The 20,213-nt window shown below is 44.6% G+C and overlaps 1 protein-coding gene across 16 annotated transcripts in view; it reads right to left on the bottom strand.

Annotated features, from left to right (window-relative positions):
* Nucleotides 1-20,213, bottom strand: part of DENND2B (DENN domain containing 2B) — a 353,709-nt gene that overhangs the window by 175,202 nt on the left and 158,294 nt on the right. For 15 of the 16 annotated variants that reach the window (XM_025189962.2, XM_025189963.2, XM_075927977.1 and 12 more), the window contains one exon: nucleotides 15,347-15,451. In XM_025189962.2, coding sequence (XP_025045747.2) covers nucleotides 15,347-15,451 — 105 coding nt within the window. Of the gene's footprint in view, nucleotides 1-12,768; nucleotides 12,910-15,346; nucleotides 15,452-20,213 lie in introns of those variants that run through there. The other variant, XM_075927981.1, reaches the window with a different exon arrangement.

Here is a 20,213-nt window from a genome sequence, read left to right as displayed (position 1 = left end):
TTGCGCAAGGAAATTTACAGTACAGTAAATAGTAAGTACAGCGTGGTAAGAGAGGGCATCTTGCGAAAGAGCTACACTTTTTTCTAACAAGTGTAAGCTCTCTTGCGCAAGAGGGTAGTGTGGATGCTCACCAGGGATTTCTTGCGCAAGAAATCACTATGGCTAAAATGGCCATCGGAGCTTTCTTGGGCAAGAGAGCATCCACACTGCCATAGATGCTCTTGTGCAAAAGCACAGCTCGCACATGGCAGTGTGGATGTGTTCTTGCGCAAGACTTCTTGCACAAGAACTCTTGTGCAAGAAACCGCCAGGGTAGACATAGGCTAAGAGTTTCTCCCCCACGAGCAAAATGAACTCACACCTGTACTGAGTTCATGTGGCTTGTGTGGATATGCCACTGTGGCACCCAAGTTATTAATACATATTTTTAACCCTTTACCTTTTCTCTCTGCTGCCATGTCTCCTTCCCTTGTTCCATCAGCTCCCCTGGTGCCTGCTGCCTCCCAACTCTTCACCCTCCTCTGCTGTCCTGACTCCTGCCCTTCTCACTGCCCTCAGCCCTCCTGCGACCTGCCCCCCTCCACCAGCCTTTCTCTTCCTCCCCGTGATCATTCCTCCAGTAGCCCCACTCTGATCATGTGAGCTACCCCTCCTCATCCCCTCTTCTAACACCTCCCTCTACACACCTGCCCCGCTTCTCTCCTCTGATGCTGATCCCTCCCCTGCAGGTGTCCCTCCCCTTCTGCTTCATCCCCAGAATCCCAACACCTGTACCTTCACTTACTCCTGCACTCTCCTGGTGCCTCCCCCTTCCCTCACTGCCCCTTCCCCTTTGCCCTCTTTTTCCCTGATGCCCACCCCTTCACCATCCTCTGACCCCATTTCCCTCATGCCCCTGTGCCCTCACACATTACTTGCTCCATCCCGGCCTTCCTCTTGCCCACCCCTTCTTTCAAGCCTCCTCCCAGCACCTCCTCCTCCAGCCCCCAATGCCCTTACCCTTTCCCCTCACAGCATCACCCTGTCCCCTTCCCACTGACACCTCCCCTCCTGCCCTTTTCCTCATTGTCTGCACTTGGCCCCCTGGCATTTGTCTCTCCTCTTTCCTGGTGCCTTCCCCTTTCTTTCCCCTCTCCCTTCCCCTCCCCCCTCCGCATAAGCCCCTTTCTCTCCCAGTCCTTGCCCCCTCCTACCTTCTGCCTTCCAGTTTGCGGGGCTGGAGTCTGCGCTCCATCCCCAGACTCTGAACCCTCAATTCAGCCGCATGGCGAAACACAGCACCCAGCAGTTTTAAAATCCCGGGCCGTGACGTTACGTCACGCCCGGGTGTCTCCTTTCCCACCGGTTTGAGCATGCTGCACATGGCAGCAGCCAGCAAGGGGGATGTGACCACGCACGTCCAGGTTGGCCCGGTGCCCCGGGTCCCAGATTTCTAGTTCTGGGCGTATCGCCCTCCTTTGCCCACAGATCAGTCTCTCTGTTGTTGGCTTTGTCGGTTGGCTCTAGCTGGAATCTTCCTCCGTCACTCCTCGACACGAGTAAGAGGGGAGGGGGGGCCCAGGCCCACCCTCACTCATGGGCCCCAGCCCAGGGCCCTAAGGAATTGGACCACGTTGTGGTCCGAGTGTGACTGGCAGGACTGCCCGCCTAAACTCACCAGCCCACGGGCCTTAATCACAGCCCTGCCCTGGGCTACTTCCTCTCTCCTCCCCCTCCAGTCACTTCGGTCGGGGTTCGTGTTCTGCTTGCCTCCACGGGGCCCGTTCCTCCGGCCGCTCAAGCAGCCCTTTCCCTCCCATTATTTCACGGGAGGAGGATGACAGCCCGGATCCCGCTTGCCGCAACTGGGGCCCCACAGCTCCCTCCTGCTTCGGCGTTCCGCGACTTCCCTTTCCCCTGACTGGGCGGTGCTTAAATCGCCCACTGCTTCCAGCGCTGGGCGGGGCACAGCCTCCGTAGCGTGGGGTCGTCTCCTCCACGCCCCTCTCAGCTGCCGTGCCCCCGGAGCACCTGGCGCATGGCTGGCAAGGGTTCCCCCACAGTCCCAGCAAGGCGCTTCCCACGGGGGATCCAGTGCAGGGTCACGGGCCCCCGTCACAGGGGAGCTCAATGGAGGTTGCGCACAGCAGGGACGGGCAGGTGACACTCTGGGGCCGGGGTGTGAGGACGCATGCGGAAGGGCGGGGCCCGCTCCAGCTCCAAATATTGGTGGAGCCTGGGCACCATGAGCCCATACAGCTCGCCACCCATGGCAGCAGCCATGGAGAGGTGTTTCTTACCTGACCCCAGTTGATGTGGTGAGAGTGGGCAGGGGAAGTTCTCTCTTCCCGGGGCAGCCTGCATACTGGACCCTCATAACCAGCCCCATCCCAGAGCAATGATTTAAATGAAGCATGTAAATTTTCATTTTATTTTCCAAAACACAAAAGTAAGTAATTTAAGGACCCAAGACACACTGGGTAAATCTTCTAGTAATGAATAAAGCATTGTTCAATCTGTTTGAAGACAAAATATTAACAGAAAAAAATAAAGCAACATGCATTACATAAAAAATTGATTGTGAATTATTCACCAGCCCTGTCATTATCCAATAGTGCACTCAAGGCCAAATCCAAGTCTCACTGAAATGAATGGGCACGTTTCCATTGACTTTACTGGAAGATGAACCTGTCCATAATCTGGAATTAGTATTTTGGATTCTAGAGCAGCAGCCAAAAGCAGTCCAATTTCTCAGAGTCCCTCATACACCGTCAGTTATCATGGACTTTGACAGAGATTTTGAAAAACACTCAGCATTGGCCTCTCTCTGCTCACTGAAGTCAACTGGAGTTTTATCACTGTCGGAGGACAGTTAAGTCCAATGCTGCCCGCTTTTGAAAATCCCGCTTGTAAGGTAGATGTTAACAGATTAGAGATTTAACAAAAACACGCACACAACTCACCACTTTGAAATGAGCCTTCAACGTCAATTCTCATCTCTACAAATCCAGGAGTAATGACATCTGAAGCTAATGCTGGAAATCGGATGACATTTGTGTATCATAAAATAATTCAATCATCTGATGTTCAGGCTTCTTATAAAGCTATGGATTTAATTTTACGTTCTTCTGTTGGCCTGTTCGGTTTTGTAAGGAGCTTATCAGAGTGACTTCTATTTTTCTGTGAGAATGTGCATACTCTTAACAGTCTGCAGAAAAAAAAAACACTGTGCTTCTCATAGTCATAGAACAAAAATGTGGAAAAATAAATGAGATGTATGTTTCGATATACAATACTTCAGCTTGCAATATGCTAGTGCAGCTAGAAGAGGGAACATATTTTCATTACAAGCCCTTTTATTAAAAACACAGCTAAAGACATACCATCATGTTCATACAGGAAGATGCATTGGTAGCATCATATCAGGCAAGGGAATTAAGATTTGAAAGGAATTCGATTGTGACAACAAGTGAATGTAAGGATGAAGGGCAATTAAAAGCTTGCACCAAACTTTTCAACTTTGCTCTCTAAAAAGAAAACAAACGATAATGAGTTTGATTTAACCAGACTAAAAATGGAGTCTCATCTACTAATCACTTGGAACAACAAATCGAAGACCTAATTCTGGCTCAAAGTTATACTCCTCACAACCTCATGGAGTTTGGCTCAACATTATTGATGTATTTTTAAAAATAAACCCATACACCCTGCTAGTCATCCAATTGCAATTTGAACTGAAGAGACTCAAGTTGTCTTCCACCCCAGAAAGTGAATTTCTTAGAACACTTCCAGCACTGTTAGCCAGAATAGATAGCTAAGTCATTGTGAGCCAAACGGATCCCCAGCATAACTGCAACATCTCTCTAAGGGTATGTCTACACTACAGCACTAATTCGAACTAACTTAATTCAAATTAGTTAATTCGAACTAAGCTAATTCGAACTAGTGCATCTAGACCTAAAAACTAGTTCGAATTAGCGTTTTGCTAATTCGAACTAGCATGTCCACATTGAGTGGACCCTGAACCGGGGTTAAGGATGGCCGGAAGCAGTGCCAGCAGGGCATCAGATTAGGACTTAGAGCGTGTAGCTGCTGTTTCAGGCTAGCCGAGGGCTGTGCGTAAAGGGACCCGACCCCCACCCCGGACAGACAGTTCTCAGGGGTTCCCCACTCGCTTGTCTAACTCGATGAGGGATGAGCAGTCCTGGCTTGGAGTGCCCTGAGTGCCCACACTCGGCACATCACAGCACTCAGCCATCAGCCCGGCTGCACTTGCCGCAGGCTGCCATCAGTGGAGGGGGATCAATTGGGGGGCTGCAGAAGAGCTTCCACCCCGAGGAGCCCACAGAGCCACCCCAGGCCTCCCCATCGGGGGCTCGTACCCCATTCCTCCCTCACCTCCTTCCACTTATCCTCTCTAGCCCCCCTTCCTGATGTACAAAATAAAGGACACGTGTGTTCAAAAATAGAAACTCTCTTTATTGAACAAAACTCGGGGAGACTGGGAAAAGGAGGTGGGAGAGGGGAAGAGAGAGGGTGGGAGAGGGGAGGGCAACTAAAATGATCAGGGGTTTGGAACAGGTCCCATATGAAGAGAGGCTAAAGAGACTGGGACTTCTCAGCTTAGAAAAGAGAAGACTGAGGGGGGATATGATAGAGGTCTATAAAAGCATGAGTGGTGTGGAGAGGGTGCATAAAGAAAAGTTCTTCATTAGTTCCCATAATAGAAGGACTAGAGGACACCAAATGAAATGAATGGGTAGCAGGCTTCAAACTAATAACAGAAAGTTCTTCACAAAGCAAAGAGTCAACCTGTGGAACTCCTTGCTGCACGAGGCTGTGAAGGCTAGAACTACAACAGAGTTTAAAGAGAAGGAGATAAAGTCATGGAGGTTGGGTCCATGGAGTGCTATTAGCCAGGGGGTAGAAATGGTGTCCCTGCCCAAAGTTTGTGGAAGGCTGGAGAGGGATGGCACGAGACAAATGGCTTGGTCATTGTCTTCGGTCCATCCCCTCCAGGGGGGTCCATCCCCTCCTAGTGTTGGCCGCTGTCGGGAGACAGGCTACTGGGCTAGATGGACCTTTGGTCTGACCCAGTACGGCCATTCTAAGCTCAGGGCTCAGGGTCGGGGGGTCTCACTGGACCACCTTGATTTTCATGCACACCTGCTCGTGGGTGGCCAGGCTGGCAGCTATCCTGCCCTAGACGGCCACTTTCCTGTGCCTAGTGTGGAGATCGTGGATGAGGTCCACGATGTCTGCACTAGACCAAGCGGGCGCCCGCCTCTTGCGGACCTGGGCAGGCTCCTGGGAGCCACCAGCCTGGTCCCGGGAAGAGGCAGAGGGCTGGGTGGCAGCGGGTGGCTGGCTCGAGCCGTGCCAGGTGCAGGGTCTGCTGGCTGGGTGCTGGCAAGCTTGCACCTGGCACGGACACCGTAACCAGCCCGTGCCCCTTTAAGGGCTCCGGGGCCGAGCAGAAGAGTTTCCCTGGTGGTGCCCAGAGTGGCGACCAGGGCAAGCTGGGAAGGGCTAGCCTCCCACTAGTTTGAATTAAGTGGCTACACAGCCCTTAATTCGAACTACTTAATTTGAACTAGGTGTTAGTCCTCGTGGAATGAGGTTTACCTAGTTCGAATTAAGCGCTCCGCTAGTTCGAATTAAGTTCGAACTAGCGGTTTGCTAGTGTAGCGCCTATCAAAGTTAATTCAAACTAATTTCTGTAGTGTAGACATACCCTAAGGCACTGGATTAGCATCTGCTTTCACCAGAGCTGAATTTAGCTCAGGTAGGTCAAAAGCATACCTCCTAGCTATAAATGATAGGTTATGTTGCTCCTTTGGAACTGAATCATATCTCCAGGATAAACACAGGTATATGGTATATATTCCCATTTTGTTGCAAAGGGGAGAAAAGCCTTTGCTAACAGATCCTGCTTTTTCAGGCTGTGAATACAAGCATACATATATAAGTTTCGGTATATAAGCCCATGTATTGTACATAATAGACAGTATGTCAACTTTTAAAATGACTGTTCCACTCTGTATCTCTCACCAGCTCAGCTCTGGCGTTATCTCCCTGTATACTAGTGTAAATTATGGACACCAGACAGGCTGAGCTATGAAACTGGCTGTAGAAAACACAATAAAGCCTTTTCCCTTCTATTCTATTTCTCTTCTTCATCTGACATCTCTGTCATGCATTTTAAATGCCACTGTCACACACTTTGACCTTAGCTGGTTATACAGGTTTTAAAATTAGTTGGAAGTTCTAATCAATCATATTGCAATGATGAGGAATAAAAATGCATAGATTTTCATTAGCTTGGTTTGGTGCTTCCTGTTGTGTTCTTGGAGTCCAACTACTACACTCCTCAAGCAACAAATGGAACAGGCTCTGTGTCTGTCAAATCACTGTCCCTTGTGTATGTATAAAGGGAGGAACTTGTCATTAATGATTAACAGGAGCAAGACTAACACAAAGTCCTTCCATTGAATCTGACCGATTCAATTCTGGTGCATTCAGTAGCTGAGTTCAGGTTAGCTGAAAGTTACCAGCACTCGCCAGGCACATGAATGGAGTCTGCTTCTTTAAAGTCACAGGACAGGACCAACTTAAATTATTTCCTGAAACTGCGTGAAGTTAAACAGCTTTACTATCCATTCCCAACAAAATTCCTCTGGGTACATCTACACTGCAATACTATTTTGAAATAACTAGTGCTATTCCAAAATAACATAGCCCGCGTCTACACAGCCGGCAGTTATTTCGAAATAGTGTCAAAATACTGTCAAGCTAGAGGACTTCTTACTCTGACTCCTGTAACCCTCATTGTACAAGAAGTAAGGGAAGTCAGAGGAAGAGTAAGTACTCTACTTCAAAATAAGTGCTGTGTGGATGCTTCCAATTTCCAAATGAGCCATTTTGAAATAAGATTCGCAGTTGACGTAGCTCAATTTGCGTAGCTTATTTCAAGTTAAACCCTGCAGTGTAGACTCACCCTTATTTGCTTCCATGTGAGAGGGATCACATGAGGATTATCTGTTGTGTTCCCTCCCTCTGGGGCATCTGGTATGCCACTGTCAGCAGACAGGATACTGGGCTAGATGAAACTTTTGTCTGACCTAGTATGGCTGTTCTTATGTTCTTAAGAATAAAGCTGTATTGGGTCCACCAGACAACACACTCCTATACTGGATAAGATCACTGGATTGAACATGCTTCTTAAGAGTCACATGTCGAGAGAGAAATAGAGGACAACTCCGTGAGCAGCTAAGCAGCCACAAGAAAATCCTTTTATGTTCACCAAGAGCTTGGAAACAATGTCTTCCAGCTGCCAAATTTACCACTGTCGGCATTTCGTTTTCCTTTGTCATCATCAGTTTTCCAAACTGGCAGCAAATCAAGACAACATCAATTCCAAGTGCTCTGAAATGGAAAGTGAGCTTGTTCCTTTGCTGTGTCTGAGAGTTGCTGCACCAGTTAAGCTCTCCCCCGACTGCCCCACTGAGGAACAGCTGCATCCCTGGGAAGGTCCCTTTATAAGGGATAAAAGGTGAGTCAGCCAGAAGTCTCCAGGCTGTGATAATAAATGAGGCTTAAACAGTGACTTCACTTTTCTTCTGCTTAAATATTGTCAGCACGGTACTTTTCCATCACATGAACCTTACGTCAGCGAGCAAAGCAAACAACATGCAGAATGCCTGCCCTCCTACAGCACGGAAAGAGGGAGTAGGCAAGCGTGGGTCACTGCATTGCCTTTTGTTTTCAGGAAAGAAATACCTACAAAAGTGCCCAGAGAAAAGGTTAAATCTGCTCAGCTACTGCGATAATCCACAGTGATCGGCCAGTGCCTGGGAAATTGCTGCAGTGTGGAACAGAGATGTTTATGATACAGGATAGAGATATAGAAGGCTAACTGCTTAACTGATCGGGGCTGAAGCAGGCACCACAGGTTACACACTGGCTCCCCGGCAGCAAAGCCTCCTCCTCAGGAGTGGGGCCGACAGCATTCCTTTTTGGCCCTGCTCCTGCGGAGGCTTTGCTGTGGGTTCTGCAGTATAAAGCTTTGTACTGCAGAGCCCGCAGTGCATGTACCCATGTAACCACTAGGATTTTTAGTGGTCACACAGTTACATTTTTACATCCCTAACACAGGAGTGATTTTCTTAGTGCTTAGGCCATTATTTCCATGCGTGATACAGGATCATTACGTGAGCTGTTTTTTTAGCACATGCAGCTGTTAAACTGATACGTTTAAAAGTATCTGTGTGAAAAGCAGTGCCCCCCAACTCAGCATCCTATTAGATGTGACAGCTAGTCAAGTCCTGGCTAAGAAACACGAGTAGTTTCACACTGGTATGATAGGGCTAAATTGTGGCCAGGATTCAACCTGTAAGAACCTTCCCTCCCCCGCCTTTCTACTTTTGCACAGACTGCTTGGATCTTATGTCCAGGCACACAGGAGTCAGCGCATATGGTGCACACTGGGGTGGGAGAGATGGAGGATGGACAGAATCTTCACTGCTCTGGCTAATGCAGCTAAACCAGCCTTGCATAATCCAGCACCAAATTACTACTCCCAACTCTGGAGCAAGAGGGAAAGGAACGGTGTCTCTGAGTCACAATGCCTATTGGGGCTATGCCTGGGTAGCATATTCTGGGCAAACTCGGCTGATTTATAAGAAAAGAAGCTGGTTTGTGATGGGAGTAGCATCATATAACAACTAATCTTACAGAGAAAGTGAAATTTGCATCCACTCTGAGGCCCTTTTACAGTGCCTGAGAAGTGAAAAGGAGTTTAGTGAAAAGGAGACTCACACCTCAAGTCTTTGGATTGTAAAGCTTCTCAGAGCAAGGTCCTTGTCTGTGTCTAAAGGCTGTGCAAAGCATTTGAAGTGTCTCTGAAAAGAAACTACCCTGAGAAAAAATTGTATATAGTCACACACACATTAGCTAGAGAGCTAACTAATAATGAAAATCTCTTGCTTTAAAAAGCACATGAAACAAAATGCAATAAAAACTTTTCTGATTTCATGTCAAAAGTTATGTGCATATGAAAATGAGATACAACAGGACTAATCCTGAAGTCCAAACAGTGACAAAACTCCTTTTGATTTCAATAAAAGATTTACCTGAAAAAAGAGATATTTACATTCAGATAAGTCTTTTCCAGAGATAAGTATTTATAACAAGAATGTAAAATAAGTTACCATAACCAGAAACTAAAGAGAAAAATGCCCCATCTTGGGGTTCTACCTACCACAAGCCAAGTGAGGAATCTTGCCTTCCAAGAGTATCTCACACAACGTGCCCACCATATCTCAGTCCTGTGAGAATTCTGAAACTTTACTATGGCTCCAAATGCAACAGTTGCAGAATTCCCCAGGACTAATACCTCCCAAGCAATCACATTAAGACCGTGTCTTCACTAAATAGAAGATTGACGCTGCCATGATTGAGCTAGAGTTCAATTTAATGAGTATAGTTAAGAATTGATAAATCGAACTTAGCAGGCATCCCCTGCCAGTGGCTCCCATCGGCCTCCTGCTGTGGGGACGGCGGGGAAACTTGAAACAAGGTATGTTGACTCCAGCTACGTAACTAACGTAGCTGGAGTTATGTATCTTGATTTGACCTTCCCTTTTAGTGTAGACCTGATCTCACACAAGGGATGTTACATTTAGATTAATTGGCTAATTGAATAGTTGATAAGGGCACCTCCACCTTTGACGTGTCAGGCTCCACGTGGTGTTTCAAAGCAGCAGCACCGCATGGAGCCTGGGGTCAGCAGTGGAGTCCCCAGCTGGCCTCGGGTTCCATATGGCGCTCCTGCTTTGAAACACTGCATGTAGCCTGGGGCCATCTGGGCACTCCACAAAGCGGCAAACCCTGGGTTCTGCACAGCGCTGCCTCTTAGAAATGCCACGTGCAGCGTGGGGTCTGGCTCCGGCTTCCACATGGTGCTGCTGCTTTGAAGCACTCCCTCCTCTTCCCTCCCCCTTGCTGCCTCTTTCTGATAGAGGCAGCAAGGGGGGAAGCAAGGAGGGAAGCAACTAGTCGACTAGCATGTTGACTGTCAGATAAGCATTTGCATATAGGATAGTCGACTAGTCGTCCACATCCCGACCTCATACCCTTTTCTCTGAGCATGTGCACACTGGCAGAAGGGAGCTGAACTGGAATTAGCCCCTCATTTATTGGGAACCAGCACCCTGATCTTTGCCCATTAGAGTAGCAGTTCTTAAAAAGAGTTACGCATAGGCCTTCCAGCTGTACATCATCTCACCTACCTATTTGATTAGTTTTACATTAAGCTACATAAAAGGTAGCACAGACAATACCAACTAAAATTTGATACAATTATTTATTTTTATATTGCAATTGATTTGTTTTATAATTGTATAATACAAAGGAAAGAAGATGGCAATTTTTCAGTACTACTGTGCTATGACTCTTATACTTTTCTGTCTGATTTTGTAAGTACTTTTCTGTCTGATTTTGTGAGTGAGTTGTAACTTGGGGGTATGAAAGACAAATCAGACTCCTGAAAGGGGTACAGCAGTCCAAAAAGGTTGAAAGCCACTGCATTAGAGCAACAAGGGCCAGCTGTGGAATTCAAATCCAGATCCAAATTTTCCCAAAGTCCAGAGACAGTATTTGGATCATTGTTTTAATTTAATCCCATCTCTAACAGAGTTGTGATGTTTCCATTTCTTGTCCACTTCATAAACTCTGCCTCGATCAGCAACAACACGAATCAGCAGAGTCCTGTAAATCTATGGGTATCTGCTTTATATCCATGGACCACTTTTGCAAATCATGGATCAGATATGGACACAATTTTTGCATTTGCAAAGGGCTCTACAGATTAGAATGGCCAATTCTGGGTTTCCATATTCGAATGCAAACTTCCATTTCATGCAATAACAAAATTCTCTATACATTTCTGAACCTGAAAGAACTTCACACTACTGGGAACTAACCTTCTGAAATCTTGTCAGATGCATAGCTCACAGTCTCTGCTTTTAATGAAACAGAATACTTACTAATGGATCGCAAGTCAGTTACTCAATTTCCATAATGTTCTGGCTGAAGCTCATTTAGACTGTTTTCTAAACCTCATTGCCTAAAAAAAGAGCCAAATCTCATAGTGGTTTCAATAAACTGACATATTGCTTACCCTCAGCAGATTTTTATTAAACCACTATTTGTCCAACGGTACAGCTGAATTCCACTTTCAGTTTCTTTGTCAACATGTTAAAGCCCTATCCTGCCTCAGAGTAAGAGACACATGCTTTCCCTGGGCTTTGGCTCACTAGCTCACAGACAATAACTTAAGGCTTTCTGTGTCATTCCAGGGAGTAGGTGAATATTTTTGGCCCGACAAAGTCTCCTGGTCAGATCCCTTGTGCTCATTCCTCAGTCCCTGGCCTAATTCAAGTGCCTGGCACTGGCCTCAACTACACAAAGCAGCTAGAAAGTTGCCTTAAAAGGGAAGCTGATGACCCTAACTACATATTCTTCATTATGTAACCCTAACCAAAGCAAATGGTGAGATTAAGGATGGAAAGCACATTTGTTACCTGTTGTCACGTGCACTTAGAACTCACACAGGCATGCACTTCTAAAGGACATTAAGAGTGTGTCTAGACTACATGGCTCCATCGACAGAACCAAGCGGCGATTTAAATAATCGCCGCTTCATTTACATCAAAATGGCTGCCGCGCTGTGCCGACTATCAGCTGATCCAGTACAGTGGGCAGTCTCGACACTCCGTGGTCAACAAGGGAGTTTCACGAGGAATACCAGAGTGGTCAACAAGGCCTTCCCTTGTCAACCCCGGAGCGTCTAGACTACCCGCTGTTCTGGATCAGCTGATCGTCGGCATAGCGCGGCAGCCATTTTGATGTAAATGAAGCGGCAATTATTTAAATCGCTGCTTCATTTTGCTATGTCTAGTAAACTCATTTACATTGTTCTGTCGATGGAGCCATGTAGTCTAGGACACACCCTAGGGTCAGAAATACTTGGAAACAGACCTGAAGATCCAAAGTTGGGTAAAGTCTAGCTCCAAACTCCCCCTCCCCCCAGACCTGTCTCTAAGAGGGGTTCAGACTGACTCACCAATCAAGCTCTAGGATGGATAGGTAACTGCTGTTGAAGTGCCAAATATCATAATTACCATTCTTCCGCCCCTCTTAATCTTGAGGCTGTAAGGATCTGTCTCTGAACTCAAGCCCATCACCAGTTAAGACAGAAATTCTTTTCTCCCTCCACCCAAAATTACTTTGTGCTCTTTCAGTATATTGTAAAAAAGAGATATCAAGAGAGCCTAGTGCTGTGGACTAGCAAAGTTAGGAATGGACCAGGCATTCAGGTTGCAATGCTAGTGAGATCTAACTACTGATGTACAGTCCATCTCTAGCAGAAAAACCTCACTATGCTATGTGGAATTACACACGCTACTAGTCTGTTGCCCAGCATAATGAGGAAGCAATGTAAAGAAGAGGAAAAGTATATCTGTACAGTGAAAGAAATCAGGGGAGGCTTGGGAAAGAATCCAAAACTCAAGATGAGAGACTTGATGGAGAAATAAAATTACTTGGCCCATAATACAATAATTAGATTTTAAAATTCTTTAAATTTTCGAGTAAATATAATCATCCCCATTTTATGGATGGGAAAATGAAGATGAAGAGCCCTTAAAAGGCTTGTCATGGCCACAAAGCAAGTCATTAACAGAGATGGGGTGGAGCTCCACTGAGGCCAATGGCAAAACTCCCACTTACTTCAACAGAGTGAGGATTTCACCCCAGATTCTTGACCCTGTGCTGCACGTGTTGTACCACGCTACTTCCCTTTCCCTTTCGGGTGAGGCTATTAACCCAAAGCAGAAAAAATTATGCAATCCATGTGACGCAAACAGCACAGCCAACAGAGGAGTGGGAGATAGCTGAAATAGAGAAGTAGAAGATTTGACACAGAAGTCTGAGAAGAAAGCCAGCAAAACAAACAAATGCATCAAATTAGGGAAGATAAACAAAACTGAGAACAGACCCAAGTAGTTTAAAAACAAAACAGCCAAAGGTCTAATTAGAAATAGTTTTGCCTTTAAAGCAAAAACAAAAAAAGAAAAAAGCTGTAATTTTTTTTTCTGACAGTGTTTCCACATTGACAATTTCATAACTTAATTTATATTTTCCCCCTTTCTGCTTGTGGTTGGAAAAGTTCACAATAAATTGCCAGGTATGCCATGCCAAGCCAAGCCTGGACATCAGTTACAAACTGACACACAGCCCACTGCTGGAACCAAAACCAAGGTTCTTCTCTTTCCAAACTCATTCCTCAGTAACAGCTACCTCTGCCTGCAGCTGCACTGCTATTGACTGTCACCTCTAAGGCCTCATTCTGCTTTGGATAAATCATTCTGGACGTATGTTAGCTTGATCCATCAGACCTTATTTATTCTGCGGGGAAGAGACGGGAGGCTGTTGGCACAACCTTGGTTACACCAGTACAAATCCCACGCATAGATACACTGCTCTGGTGTGAACTATGACTTGTACTGCTGCAGCTCCCTTCAAGTGAGTTGCCCTGGTGCAAGTCATGGCTAATAATGATACTACACTAGGGGTTTGCCGCACAGTCCCTCTCCTAATCAACCCAATGCCAAAAAACAATACAATACAGACAAGACCTCTGTGGTCTTCTCCTACCCTCCCACTCCATAACATTTATTTTTAGACCCGTATCCACTCCAGGGCCCAGAGCTGCCTTACCATGAGGCGAACTGAGGCAGCCGCCTAAGGTGCCACACTGTTGGGCGGTACTAGGACCCAGAGTGCAGAAAATTGTCTGCGCTGATGGTGCATATGTATTCTCTCTGCCGTAGAGTAGAACAGGAAGAAGGCAGAATTGAGACCTTTCAAAGTTTTGACCCAAGCGAGGGGACATGGGGACATCATTTGAGCTCCCCACCTCAAGTGCCAAAATGTTGTGGGCCAGCCCTTGCCAGGGCCCCAGTTCTACTGCAGCCTTGGACACAAATGTATTTAAAGCCTTCAAATGCTAGACTGAGAACTCTCTAGGGCTGAGAGACTCCTCTTACTTCTTCGTACACTGCCTAGTCCTAAGGTGCCATTTCCACCCCAATAGCAAAACCAGGCCTATAAAGAGACTATGTGGAACTGGAACTGGATGGACACTAATTTGTTAATTTGTATTCCAAAGCAATATATCTGGCAATGCTTCCCAAAGAAGACCAGAATCAAAGAAACAGTGTTGTCTTCAAAGCATCAATAAAAGCCTCAGCTTTGGATGTTGTACCAGCTAGCCACAAACACAGAGGCAACGAGAGTATCATTGCAGCAGGGAGCAGTAGCTGGTACCACTTCTCAGCTCACATGATTACATTGAGCTCCAGTCCAGACCTGTGTCCATTCCAATGTGCTAGGGGCTGTATCTATGTGAGGTAAGAGTCCCTGCTTAGAGTCAATGGGTGTGTCTAGACTACATGCCTCCTTCGACGGAGGCATGTAGATTAGCCAGATCGGAAGAGGGAAATGAAGCCGCGATTAAAATAATCGCGGCTTCATTTAAATTTAAATGGCTGCCCCGATCTGCCGATCAGCTGTTTGTCGGCAGATCGGGGGAGTCTGGACGCGATGCCCCGACAAAGAAGCCTTTCTTCATCGACACAGGTAAGCCTGGTTTCACGAGGCTTACCTGTGTCGATGAAGAAAGGCTTCTTTGTCGGGGCATCGCGTCCAGACTCCCCCGATCTGCCGACAAACAGCTGATCGGCAGATCGGGGCAGCCATTTAAATTTAAATGAAGCCGCGATTATTTTAATCGCGGCTTCATTTCCCTCTTCCGATCTGGCTAATCTACATGCCTCCGTCGAAGGAGGCATGTAGTCTAGACACACCCTAAGAGACCAGACAAAGGGTGGGAGAAATGGATGCAACACATAAGAAGGAAACTGGAAAGGAGGCATACAGAAGTGACTCGCCTAAAGTCCCACCTATATTTAATCCAGGTTTCCTGGTCCTAGTCTGGGTCTTAACCACAAATCCTTCCTCTCCAGACTGATCCATCCTAAGTGCAATAAGCCAATGAGCAGCAGCAGCTCTACAGACACCTCATGTGAGGAGTGACCAGATGTGTTCTCACATGCGGCTCTCTCCAGTCCCTGCTAGCATCATCCTTAGCCTAGCACATGCTCTTCTGCTCTCCAGTTGCTAGAAATCTAAGACTCAATTCCAAGACTAAAGCAATCTTTTCTGGAGTTTCTGTGACAAAAGTTGGGACATAAAAATAATCCACAGAGACGGATCTTTTACACTTCCCAGTCAGCAATGGACTTACCGATCCAACGTATCCTGAGGCACTTTACTTCCTCCAGCTCTGTTGGTGGCACTGGCATTCTTGTTGGCTGTCATGGTCATTTCTGCTGTCTCTAGGTCTAGATACCTGCAAGAAACCAAGTCAGACGAATTAAGCTTAAATAGGCCTGAATTGGCAATTAAGCTTTCCAAAGTACTAGAGATAATATTCCCAAGATCCCATGTCCACAATGGGCAAAATCCACAGCTTCTTCTCATTTTGCAAAATCAAAACTCTAGACACAATGAGATTCAGATTGGAATCACATTTTTCAGACCCAAAGTTGAAGAGATATGTGCATGGGAGTTGGATATATGTCTGATTTTGGCCTATGCCTGTTATCATGGAGATGAACCTTGATTTTACGAAATTTCACTAATTGTACTAGACTCTCTGCTTGCACAGAAATCAGTAGCTCCAGCAAGTGACACTGGCAAATGATAAAGAGGAGACAAAAATTCTGGCTGTTCTTAAAAAAAAAAGCTAAAAAACTTTACATTTTGTGTCCACACTACACGTTTTTGAACACAGCTACAAGCATATTACAAAATCAGGCTCAAACCTGTTGGTTACTTGATGAGATCCACAGATGGTTCTGACTAACTCCTCTGGCAGTCATGAGATTATTTAAGTAAAGCTGCCTTGAGATACTAAAAGGCAATAAAACTGATTCTGCCTTCCTGCTCTGAAGAAAGGTGGTAATAACTTCTAGTTATTTCCTAGAGTTCTGGGAGATGGGATCTAGGAACAAACCAAAAGCCAGAAATTACATTTCAATCACAATGAAAAATATACATATCCAATTATTATTCTAGAATTTCCAATCTGAACATTCCTGAGATTATAGATTCCTTATGGACAGCCTGTTGTAATAGAGCATCCAAAAACTGTTAAAATAGACACATTTTGATTGTTATGTTTTATGACCAGGGTGTACAAAGAATAAACAGAATCCTGTAGCAATATCTATGTGAAGATGACCTTGCTAAGGTAGTCCCATGAAACAGATAGACAAGAAAAAATGATTAGATTAGATTAGATTAGATTAGATTAGATTAGATTAGATTAGATTAATAGATAGACCAACAGACAGAAATCAACTTGCTTCTCAATTGCAAAGGGGCTTAGATGTGTAAAGCAGGAATTGCTGAGCAAAAGACAAATTCTAGAAAAAACCCTCTGTGATAAGCAAGGGCGAGGTGGTGACTAGTAACTCTATCGTTCTGCGTGTCCCACAAGTATATGAGGAGGGAATGCCCAGGAAAAGCTGAAATGTCCAGGCAGTCATGCTCCCAAGAGCAACATCACCACATACTGGCTAAGAAAAATCCTGTTGCTGAGGTATTGATACCGCCCATATCACAGTGACATCAATGGGAATTTGGTGCAGAGATCAAGGGCAGAATATAACCCCTAAGTAAATGGGTCTAATTCTAATTCAAGACATGTGACTGGTGAACTTCTCCATCACACACCTCTTCAACCTAGATACCTGGCTCTGTAGACTGGCTGCACAAGTCCTACGTCACTAGTATACAGCAGTGCTCTATTTACAGTTGCTTTAGTGGCATTTCTTTGACTTCGTCTACACTTACTGGGAGTTCGCTGCTGTGGAGATTGATCTCCCAGAGGTCAATTTAATGGGTCTAATAAGGATGCACTCTATTGACCATTGATTTTGCTCCTTTCAACTGCTGTGCTCCACCAGGTTTCAAGGAGTAAGGGAAGTCGACAGGGAAGTTTTTCCCATTAACCTCCCCCCGCCCTCCGCAGTGGGGATGCTGCAGTAACTTGGACTAAAGTATGTCGACTCCAGCTACACTAGTCACATAGCTGGATTTATGTGCCTTAGTTCAACTTTGCCCTCTAGTATAGATCTGGCCTTAGCTGTTTCAGAAATAATGTGCCAAATGGGGAACCCTACCTTTAAATGATACACAACAAAATTTTAAATTAATCTGCAGCATCCCTCAAGACAAAACAGAGGTACAGTACAGTAAACAGTAAGTGGTATTTTATTTCGGATGCTGGGCACTCCCAAACACTAGGTCTCAATGGCTTTTGAACTCTCAGTTTCGTATGCATTTGGAGCTTGTGTCGCTGAGTTGCCACCCAGGGACTACTTAAGGCCTGACCAGAATTGCTGATCATGGAGCCCATTAATAGCATAGTTAATGTAAAAATAAAAAAATATTACAAGACACGCTGTTTACCTAAACCCATAATAAATCAAGGCTGCTTGAAAAGCTACCTGTAACATGATGCTGAAAAATGAGCTGGGTGCTGACAACACATAAAGCCTTGTGCAATCATACTCATCCCTGCGAAGAGGACATTTTCTAAACTGTTTTATTCCACACAATTCTACTGCAAATAAGATCACAGAAAATTCCTGAGGTATGTAGCTCAAATTGTAGAATTAACTGCACTAACTACAGATTCCAAGAGTTTTTTGATTGTCTTGTGCATAACAGCTTTCCCAGATCAGATTAAGGTTTTTTCCAGTCACTGATCTATCTTTTTTTTTGCACTAAAGCTCCCCAAATTCCACTAACATTTTTATTATACTTTCCAGCTAGAAGAGCTGCAGTGAAATGCCTGGGAACAATTGGGCTTCTTTGGGAAAACAAATAAAAACTCTGAAGTTAGCAAAGCTTTCGAGGATTGCAAATTCCACAGTGAACCAACAGCTTAATAGTACATTCACGAGTTCTTTTACCGGGATAGACTGTCTGAATTGCTAATACAAGGTGATGAAAATAAATGAAATAAATGCAGCATAATCTCAAATGATGATCTTTTCTACACATGTGCTACAGTCAAAAGTTCAAAATGTACTTTTCTATTACAAACTAAGATGGCCTGAACCAATTTCAACAAACCTGGGATGCAAATCATTTATAAAGTTGCTACAGAGTATCGTAATACTTAGGAAAGATACACCAGTCTCACACACACACAATGAAAAGTATTGTTGTTTGGAGCATCTTTGCAGCCCTATGAAACTTCATATCAATGTTTCTCATAAAAAATGTGTTAACTTAAGCTGTATTTCAAAGCTATCAGAAGCTCTCTGAACTAACTTTTTTGTCTAGAGATGGCTTATTTTCAGTAGAAAAGGATGCAGTTTTTGAGAAATTCACAAAATATTGAAAATTTAGAGGCAAAGTTTTAAGTTCAAAATACAATGCAAGATTTCCAGCAGTTTTACATTTCCTCGTGAATAGTTTGCACGGCTGTATTCATTTCTTATTTATTTATTTAATCATTTATTATTATTTATTATTTATTTTGGGATGAAGAGCTTCCCTGAATTCAGTGGTTTGGGGGCTAAACAGGGATTATCACATGCATCTTTTACTGTTTTGTCATTGCACAAGTTAAGACATATCCTAAAACCAATAGGAAAACTCAGCTGAAACAGCAGATTTCTCTTTGGCTTCCACCTAAAGTCATCAATTGGCTCAGCCTCTCCAAAACAATCCAGGGGCAGTGAAAAATGCCTGACCCTCCGGGAGCTTCTGCCTAAAACTCTGAGTTTGTAGCAAACCCCCATTTGTCTGACTTTGGATTTTATTATGAAAAATTTACAGATTTTTCTCCTCCTTAACTTGCCTTGAAACTATCCCCATTTTGAAAAACACAGCCAAACTAAATGGATAGTCCTGGAATGACACCATAAAACCAGCTAACACTAACTTACACACGCTGAGGTCATTAGTAGAATACCATCAGGACAGGGCATTTCAGATATTCAGTGCACTCTTTAACTTAATGAGAGAAGTCCATCTGTGGTGTAACTCTGTTGCAGTGAAACTAAGGAGAAATATAGCCAAAGGCATCTGGTTTCCTTTGTAAAGCAATCCCTGTCCCAATAAGTATCAGCTGCAATTTAGCAAAGCATTTAAGCATATGCTTAACTTTAAACATATTTTTGACAGCCATTGACATCAGTGAAATGGAAGTACATGCTCAAGTGCTTTGCTGGATGACAGACTGCCTCTCGCTCAGTGCCTCTGGGAGCAACAAGAAGACCCAAACAATGGCAAAAAATAGGCAAGACCTACTAGAAGTAGAAATACCTAAAGGAATCTGCCTAGTGAAGCCCATCTGTAGTCTCTGTATTAAAGTAATATAAATAATGCTAGGACAGTCAAAGGTATATCTGCCATCACATTTTGTTGCAATAAACACCAACAAATGTTTATAAATAGAAGACTGGGGGGATAATTTTTTCAATACACAATATTAATTATTAATGAGAATTTGGGCCAGAAGCACATGTCATTAACTTCCAAGTAGGTGAGGCTCTGATAGGAGGATGTAACCATAATGGCTCTCAGGAGAAGTATGCAGAGGAAAACCGACTGTATCCCATGAGGCTGTTCTTCTACTGGACAATTACGAATACAGCAGTGAAGAATCCATTTTCAGAATGGTACAACACAGCCTGGTTAACACAGTTTTCTACAAATACACACCAATTTAATCAACGTGTTTATGCATAAAGGAAGCTTGTCAGCCCTCATTCATCCATCTGATGCCAGAAGCCCAGAAAGCAAGACAGACTTGGCGAGGAAGCGGCCATGTTATCTAGTGGATGTTATGAATATTTATTTCTCATGGATATCTGTGAATTCCAAATGGTGAAGTTTGTACCCAATATTCATATTACAGATACAGTTTTTACTAACAGCTTCACATTTGTGGTTCAAAAAATTAACAATAGGGCTGTCAATTTATCTGCATTAATGCCTGTGATTAGTGCAAATCAGGGTTAATGCGTTAAAAAAAGCAATGCGTTAATCACAGGCGTTAATGCTGCGCTGCCCCTTAGAAGTGCGGTTCC

Source organism: Pelodiscus sinensis, chromosome 4, assembly GCF_049634645.1.
Source record: "Pelodiscus sinensis isolate JC-2024 chromosome 4, ASM4963464v1, whole genome shotgun sequence".
Lineage (NCBI taxonomy): Eukaryota > Metazoa > Chordata > Testudines > Trionychidae > Pelodiscus > Pelodiscus sinensis.
The sequence above is the reverse complement of the archived record's forward strand: the minus strand, read 5'-3'. Positions and strand labels throughout refer to the sequence as shown.